The following is a 9,339-nucleotide window of genomic DNA, read 5'->3' as shown; positions in this document are numbered from 1 at the left end:
TTGATAGTAGTTAACAAATAAAGCACGTAACTATGAACTCAAGGACTTAAATTGACAGCTATACCAATCAATCAATCAGTCTTTATACGTTATAGTGTCAAATCACAACAGAAGTTATGTTATGACTAGGGGTGGGACTAGACTAACGGGAAGAACCCTCATGCTACCTTTTCAGTTTTTAGTCTGTGACTGTGAAAATCTTTTGGTGTAAGGCATTAGTTAAAACCAGACTCGGACAATAATAACAAAATATCCTGACAAATAATCTAAATAGAAACATATGACAGACAGTAGCAGCATTAGAGCTGAAACTCATTTGTTTTAACTGGTGACTCAGCCCTACATGTTACTTACCATGTATGCCTCCATTCGCTCATCTCCCAGCACAGCAGCACCTGCTGGGGTGGTGACCCCGGCACCAAATAGGTCTGTCAATTTTGAACATTTAGCAGCTTCCACCTCCAGAGACTTCAGCTTTTTAAGTCACAGTTTTACAGCACCACCCAGACGTTTCTTACGCTTATCCATTTTTAGCTCAGCAGCAGCCCATCCCGCAACTCCGGCCCATGCCATGAGGTCCCGCCCACCCTGGTTTGTGTTGTGATTGACAATACTGTCAGGGCTCTCTGAGCCTGTCAGCCCATGATTGATTGACAATGACAAACATAGACCAATAATATGTGTTGATGCTGGCAACACACTGCTAGCCCTCTACAGCCAATTGGCCGACTCAATTGGAGGGAAGAGGGAGAGAAAAAAGAAACAAGAAAAAACATAGCAGACTGGACCGGCCCACATTGGGTCAATGGCCCACATTGGGTCAACGGCCCACCGGGACGATGCCCGGTATGCCAGATGGCCAGTCCACCCCTGCACATGCTCAACAACACACACATCACACACATTCACTCTCTATGTTTCACTCAGAGAGGGCACACGTAGAGACTAGTCACAGGTCCCACCCTGTAATATAAGCTAGAAGCCAAGCTGTTTGAGGAGATAGAAATAGTAATTATCTTCAGATCAAATTCTCCACTGTGTAGGCATCACTCAGATACTGCTTTACAGACACACACACAATGGCTAGATAATAGAAAGATAATGAATGTAGCCCCTGTTCTTTTTGTACCTGAGTCTTGTTTAATCCTAAAACTGTCAGGGGTATTCTGTCGCTACACTTTTGTGAAAAAGTAAAAAATAGAGAGAAAGTATAAAGAAAGTATAACATCTTAATGTCTGTAAAGCAGATCGTCATTGTATATATCGTAATGCTGTTGTTACAAAATGGAGAAAATGTGAATAGGAAGCTAGCTGAGGTTTGTGTTAAGGGTTAAAATTAATTTGATTAACTGAGAAATACAACCTATCAACCAATCAGACTAGTCAAAGATACTCTACCTGTGTTCTGTTTTGTGTACCCAACTTTTAACTCTGTGTCTGGCTATCAAGAATGCCGGTCAAACAGCAAAAAGTTATTTTCTGACTGATCTGATTGATTGATCCTATTTTATGTTCAGCACTACTAAATACACCTCAACAGCCCCCCCACACGCCATGTGGCAATTCGCCACAATGCCTGATTTGGTGTGAATGCTGCCTTGTGTACATCGGGCTAACATTCTACCAGCTGAGTTACCAGGGCACCCCAATAGTTAGTTTTAAACTAACCCTCTGATTCCATCAAACTCTCACTTTACTCAGTCTCTCTTTCATATAGTTTTAAAATACCTTTACTCTGCTATGTGACAAGTGGGATCCGTTCGTAGGGCAGCCAGGTATTCCTGTGAGTTGCTGAAGCTGCTCCAAGTGTGCCGGATGGTGTTAATTACAATGGCCAGCAGCCCTTGACATTCTAACCCGACAGGTGCTGATATAAAATGGGGAGATGACCCTTGATTAAGATCTCATTAAGATGAACTTCCGTGTTGGACATGGTGGCAGGCTGAAGCTGTAATACATCTCGCCTGAGATAATAAACAGGAATAGAAAGACTGAACTAGAGTTTGATGCCAGGGGTGATGAGTAAGAAGACAGGATAGGATAGAAAAAAGACAGACTCAGTGCCTTACTGAGTCATCCTGCCTGAGAGAACCAAAGAAACCAACTTTTGGACAATATGGGTTTTAAAAAACAACAAATTGTTCTGCATTTACTACTACCAGGGACACTCAACTTGCTTTGCGCGTGGGCCGCATTTGCCAAAAGACAGCAGGTCTGGGGCCAATTAATAAACATTAAACATGATTTATAGTTATCAGATAAAATTAAGATTGCAAAATAAGACGACTTCAAAGTTGCAATCTTGTCTTTTCTTGTGGTGCTACCAGGCGGGAACATTGCACTGAAACTAACATGTTTTGACTTGTGGCGATATCATTAGCCTTGCATAAAGCAATTGTCCTTAATTTGCCTCCTTGGCAAATTCAACAGCTGTTTAGAGCTGATATGAGGTGGCAGAATAAAGGCAAGTTCATCTGTCCATTTTACTATTGATTGTCTGTTTTCACTGTCAGCTTTTTAACATTTGCAGTCCTTGCTCATTTTTGCCAAAAGGCAAATGCAGTCTCAGCAGCACAGTGCAGGTTAGAAATCAAGTGTCACCGCATCTGTGAACCATACAAGCTGATATGCAACTTCTGCAGTAACAGCCAAGGGACATAATCGAACCTTTACTAATTTATATAAACAAACAAATAAAAAAATTCCAGTGTGAATAAATTATTCATTGAAAATTAGAGAACGGTCGTCAGGATCATCCACCACCATTAGCCAGATGAGCTGGTGGTCATATGCAAAGATTGCAAACACGCATGATCTTTCTCAGTCTTCTCTATTATTGTGTGGTCAGAATGGGTGATGAAATAAATGCTGAATTCAAATTGACAGTCACCACAGTGTCTTTATGAAGTTCTAGTGAAATGTAACTCAGGAAGAACATTCTTTTGCATGCTTAGTCCTGGGGTTTATTGCTCCATCATCACTGCCCACTCTTGCAGATTCATCATTTCATCAGCCTCAGCAGTCATCAGCCATCTCCACCAGTGTCTGCACATGATGGGGGGAGTTTATCTTACTGCTGTTCAGGGCAGACACCCGCAAAATCTCCCTTTTACAGTTTTATCACCAAAGACTTCCTGTCAAGACTAAATTATCACATGTCATCTGTTACAACAAACAATTATCTTTACTTCATTCACTTGTCTCTTCTGATTGAAATACAGAACATTTATGAAACTGGTAACATGTTTCCCCTCCCTCAGGGTTCCAGCAGGTTTAGATCCATTATCTCCAGCATCAAAAAAGATTGGTTTTAACGTCAAAGTCACAAATCAGAACTTATTTGTCACAGTTTTATTTTTCCTTTCAATGCATCAATATTGAAAGAACTAGGAGCGTTTCAGAAGCGAAGCGGTTTGCCTACCAGACTTTGTTAACTTGCTCAGATTTAGTCATTTTCTCTGGTTTAGGTGCTTCCAAATATTCTTCTACATGTGTAAATATGCTACGTAGTTAATTCGTTTCCATTTTGGCTGTTTTTATGACTGGCAGTTTGCACGGGGTGTTTTATTTTGAAAATCGACCAGATTCTCTGTGCGTGTTTCTGTGTCTGGCTTCCGGCCAGTTCGAGGTGCTCTGTGCAGATTGACACAAGGCAAAAATGGAACAGCTGTGTATTCCCCACGGACCGAGCAGAGACCCGCTTTTGGGAAGCTTCTGAAATGGACTGCAGCGGGGCCAATGGGGTTTGACCAGAACACCCACATATCTCCGGTGGCCGGTGGCATTTGAGGTTTGCGTAACTGTGTGTAACTGAAACTACAAATCTCTTTTATTTCCCTGTCCAACTTGGGTATGACGTCTCTCATTTGCAGAAGTCCACATTGCAGACCCCCTTCCTTCACTCACAGACAGACATGCACGTGGGAGTCACATAGGGATCGACAGGTGTCAGCAGGCTCACGGCACCTCAGACAGACAGACAGGCAGATTCAGCTGTTTTGCTTCCATCAGAAAGTCAGTCGCAGCAGTACTTCCAGCTGGAGTTGAATTGAGTGGAGCATTCAGTTAGAAAAATAGTAAAGAACCATTTCATCCCTTTCACATACACATAAACACACAGAGACGCACACCTGGAGTGTATTGGGGTTTGACGCGGCAGGGAAGCCAGCACCTACAATATCTGCACTGCAGGGAATCTCTTTTAATCAAAAGAGATGTCAGAATCACACTATCAGAGCCTGACCATGGGAATGTATCTAGTGATTGTGTGTTAGACGTGTGTATGTGTCTTTGTGTCTAGGTATATGACAGCTGGTGGTGATATGTTACTTTGAAGATAACTGAAGATAACTCTTGTGTTCGTAAAAGTGTATGTGTGTACTTTTGTGCATGCGTTTTGTAGTCCTCTGTATTTTCTCTTGTGTTGTTTTTCAAAGTATAGTATATTGTTTGCACACCTGTCGCCAAAATGACAGTCAGCCTCTTCCAGCCTCTATAGTTTTTACACAGTGGGATTTTATTTTTGTATTCCAAAAGGTGAATACACATCAAGGTGCATCTAACTCTCCCCTTGAATAACATTGTGTTTGAGATTTTTTATGCAGTTTAAAATTTCACAGTTACCATTATGGATATTTCATGTGCAGTCAAGAAAATATTACCCTATTTAACACGGGGTCACAGTGTGTACAACTTGTTCTATATATGAAATTCAGCTGGGATTGGTCCTGGCCTTCTATGACCCTGCAAAGGTTATTGATAATGGTGTTTACAAATGATCTAGAATGCAGACATACATCATGCAGTGCATACTGTACATTCCATGCTATCACAAGCCAATCAAATAATGATGTTGGAGTTATTAACATAGTTAGATACGGGATTTCTCTTACTTCTGGAGCAGAACCTGCAATTTATGGTTTCATTCTAGCTCTCTCTTTCTCTCTCTCTCTCTACACACACACACACACACACACACACACACAAACACACATATATTTCCTGAGCAATTGTTACAGAAATCAAATAGTTACAAAAACAATATTAAAGTTTGTCTTAGCCACAGAAATTCTTACAATGAAAAACAATATCTTGTCAATCTTGTCAGCATCGGTTTATGTTTCGGACGTAGAGCAAAAGGATAAAATTCTCCTTTCCATTCGACTACCAACGCCATGGGAATGATGTTTGTTTGTGTTTTAAAGGGTATTTTGATAAATTATGGTGATTTAATTATTTCCCATTTTCTCCATCAGTGGTAGCTGAGTTATTGCTGCTGTGATCCACCACTGCTGAATGGCTATGGATAAATATTGCACAATGTACATTTATGTGCTAACCAAATTTAGTTTTGTACACACACACACACACACACACACATGCACAATACTCCGGTTGGTGGTATGCTTTTCTGAAAAAACATTAATTTCCTTCTCATTTATCACAGGATAATTGTGCTTCACAGCAGCAGTTACCATGTAGGAATAATGAGGTGATGTTATCAGAAAATCAGGCCAGGAGTGTGAGCAGACACACTGAGAATCAATCATATTAGTACATCCAAAAATAATGTAAATGAAGATTATTTTTGTTTTATCGAGTTACACACACACACACACACGCACATAGTCTTACAGAGCAGACCAGTGAAGATCAGACCTTTATTGGGATGAGACGCAAGTTCAATTTCCTGCTTTATTTCTGTGTAACCACCACGAATGGTCCAATATTTCATCTTTACAGTAGTTGCTAAGTTATTTAATCATCTGTAAGGGTCTACAGTTGTAACATTTAACAGGTATAGGAAGATGTTTGTGCATGTATTACACATCCTTCATATTAAACACAAATGTTTGTACTAGTATATACTTTGGCAGTATTAAAATTGGTGTCTGGGCCTTATTACAGTAGTAACGCAAAATGCCCAACAAGCTCTGAGCATTGACTTCACTTTTAGCAGCATTTATTTTAGGTCTTAAATTTGTTTGTATCAACTAAATACATTTGGTAGATTTAATCTTGGGTGACTCAATGCACACTTTAAAGTGTGTGACTGTAAGTCATGTTTTATTCAGAGAATTTGCAACTGCACAGAAGTCATTTTTTTGAAGTATTTTTAAGTATTAGGGACTACTCTGGATCAAAGCCTGTATATGTACTTGAAAGAGAGAAATTTAAAGGGCCTCCCCATGCAGACAGAGTTGAGGGCCAGTTGTCAAGCAGCTGGCCACAGACCCATCCCACCTGAGGTCAATTGGCATGATGCCTGCGGACCTGAAACCGGACAATGTCATGATCATTGACCATCTTCAACAACTGCTTCAAGTCAGGCTAATTGACTTTTGGCAGCCTGCAGACCACGTACTGGACTGTGGGTTGGTGGGTTGGGGACTGGTTACTATTTTGATAGCGACTATATAAACGACCAACAGCGTTGGACGTCTGCCTGTGGAAAGCGCTGGCTACGGAAAGTCATGTGGAATCACTTAGACGTTTTCTCTAGGTTGCTCTGGTTCGCAGACAATCCTACAGTTTCCTGAGATCACAGCACTATTATGATTTGGTAGTGTATAAATGTTATAAATGTTTTCTCCGGGTTGTTCTGGTTTATCTCTAAAGGAGAAAGGAGCCTGTTGTAACTAACAGTTCACATTATTCGCCTTGAGATGACTTAATCATGACATGTATAACAAGAGTATGGACTGTGTCTACATTTGAAGAGTTTGTTTATCCTTATCTTGCATATTTTTGACAAGGTCAGCTCAGACTTGTCCTGTCTTTTTGACAGCAGCACAATATTTAGCATATTTAGTTAAATTGTGTAAAGGAATATAGGTTGAAGGCCTCCCCACTCTGCAGATGACTAATGATAATAATACTAATAATAATGAAACATCCTTCCATCCTGTTTTATTGGAAAAAGTCAGGTTGTACAACGATGCAGTGCAACTTATACATATGTGCTGTCTTCCTACCTCCCTCTTTTTCTTTGTCAATTATTGGTTGCAATCCACCTGATCTTCATTGTGACAGATTTAATGGTGTAAGGGATCCCGTTCTGTCTCCAGGTGTCCCACAAGATGTGCATCCTCTTTTCCTGGTTTTGCTCCGCATCTTCAGGAGTGCCGTTGAGGTTTGCAAGGCCACACTGGTTTAACCACCATCCCGTGTGGTTGTGCTGAGTGCTGCAGCTCTCTACCGTGCAATTCCTGATGGAGCAGAAAGGATTGCAGCCGTCGTTGTCCACATCTGAGGTGCTGAACGGAGCTGTTTTCTGGTTCTGCTCCTGCTCGTAGCCGCGAAAGGCATCACCTGTTCAAAAACACACAAACAGAAATGTACACAGGCATGCGTTTGTGTACATGTTGACTCATTATTTCTAGATTGCACTGTGTTGAAAGAAAAAATCACAACTTGTTTCGTCAGTCCTGATTTATTAAACCTCCAGTGTGTTGGATTTAGTGGCATCATTTAGTTTGTCTATTCTGGGCCGTAGAAACATGGTAGTTCAACAGTGGTGTTGTATTCAGTTAGATGCAATCTGAAACCTCACAGCTAGATGTCACTGAAACCTATACACTGGTCCTTTAAGTCTGCCTTTAAGTCTGCCTGCATATCTGCCCAGGTGTAGAGTGATGTCGTCATGGGAGACCAGAGCAATGTGGAGTTGGAACCGAGTATCTTTCTGGTTTACCATATATACCTTCTTCAGACCCAACCAGTGCTCTCCTACAAACACACAGATATTTAAAAAGAAAGAGATTGTGCTGTCGCTACAATCATTAAAGATTGTGATTCCAGTTTATCAAACCATGAAAAATAAAGTCCTGAGCTTTGTATTGTAGATAGTTTAAGTTGTCATGAACAATTGGAACCTGAAATTACGATGTCTGTGATTTTATTAAAAAACTAAAAACTGGCAAAGTGTCCCCGGGTTTACAATCATATCTCCTAATCCACTCACCATGCATAGTGGAAATCTATATTGTTTTCAAGTGTTTTGCTCACATCACATAATCACAATCAGTAAACAGCAAGACTCACCCGGCTCTCACTGCCAGAGACAGATGCTGTTCGGCAGCATCGGACTGACCGGGTCGCGCTAACTTCTCCATGTAAATTAAAAAATCTTTTCCTGTATAAGTTGCCAAAGACACTACCTACTACCACATTACTGTTGTTTGTTATAACAATGTGGGAAATGTCATCACATAATTACTGTAGATAAACAGCAGGACTTAACTGGTGCTCACTGCGAGACAAAGGCGATTTCCCAAGGAGCAGCTCCCCAAAGAGTCAGCAGGGAGGGCTGACCGGGTCACAGTGACTTTTACACATATAAATTGGCAGTTTTTTATTTTTTTGTAGTTTTAATGCAATTAGTTTGAATGCTCATTTGAGTTCTCAGTGAACTGCGGCAACATTTGAGAATGCTGAGGTCTAGAGTGTTTAAAGTAAAAATACAGAAGTACTATCAGCTAAATATCAAAATTAATGTTCAGCACACTGTTTAGAATTAGATCCACTTTTGCTCTCATGGCATGTAAGCTTGTCAGGCTTTCCATGCCCTATAGTTGTAGTTGCTAAGCTATGATTTATGAGAGATGTTGCGACCAGCTGCGTCAAGCAGCACAGAACAGATCAATTTTCATAAGAAAACTACCTGTGCAGACTTTCAGTCATAACACACAGACAAAGGGGAAACTATTTAGCTACGTAGCCTCATGTTAGAAGCACCTAAAGCAAGGAAATTAACAAATCTAAGCAAGTTACCAAAGTATGGCACCATTTCTAACACTCATTCTGCCACATGCAGAATGGTCCAAAACAATGTTGTGGCGTCAACGTCACAGAGCACGAGCTTTGAAATCCAGGGGTAAGGAGGTAGCTACAAGCAAACTATTGATTATGTCAATTGAGTGTTTTATCAAAGTAATGTTAAATGCTCCACTCAAACCATTGATTCTGTAACACAAATTACTTGCTAATCTTTATTTGTTCCCAAATATGATTCACCATAATACAAATTCTCACCCCAACATCGTGACAGCTTCATATTGAACACTTTGACTCTGTTGTTGTTTTGAGCTGTCAAGTGTTTCTGACAGTTGCTCCCATGTGACCTCCAGGGGGAAGCTGGCAGCTGTGCCCCATGTTCAACAAGCTGCCTGACAAACACGCAATTAACACCACTTGTTAACAAATCAATTAAATCTTACGCACAGGTGATCCTCTTAAGAGTCGCATGAAACCTGCTGCAGAACTGCTGTGTGGGCTGAAAAAATGTCCATTGGTGATCTTTACATTTATCTATTGTATGTAATGATCCACTTAAATACA

At 40.6% G+C, this 9,339-nt stretch overlaps 1 protein-coding gene across 1 annotated transcript; it reads right to left on the bottom strand.

The window, feature by feature from the left end:
- Positions 1–6,991: 6,991 nt before the first annotated feature.
- On the bottom strand, positions 6,992–7,970 carry LOC104928664 (angiopoietin-related protein 5-like). Its single transcript, XM_027275079.1, has 3 exons — positions 7,964–7,970; positions 7,609–7,728; positions 6,992–7,311 (listed from the first exon to the last, which is right to left on the bottom strand). The coding sequence occupies exons 1-3, from the start codon at positions 7,968–7,970 to the stop codon at positions 6,992–6,994; spliced, it is 447 nt and encodes a 148-aa protein (XP_027130880.1).
- Positions 7,971–9,339: the final 1,369 nt, after the last annotated feature.

This window comes from Larimichthys crocea, chromosome XXIV, assembly GCF_000972845.2.
Source record: "Larimichthys crocea isolate SSNF chromosome XXIV, L_crocea_2.0, whole genome shotgun sequence".
Classification (NCBI taxonomy): Eukaryota; Metazoa; Chordata; class Actinopteri; family Sciaenidae; genus Larimichthys; species Larimichthys crocea.
This window is presented reverse-complemented; position numbering and strand designations above follow the sequence as displayed.

Excerpts from the sequence above, each read along its gene's own strand:
- LOC104928664 (XM_027275079.1), bottom strand. Across the intron at positions 7,312-7,608 it reads ACACCTGGGCAGATATGCAG|GTGATGCCTTTCGCGGCTAC; the intron begins GCAGACTTAAAG and ends GTTTTTGAACAG.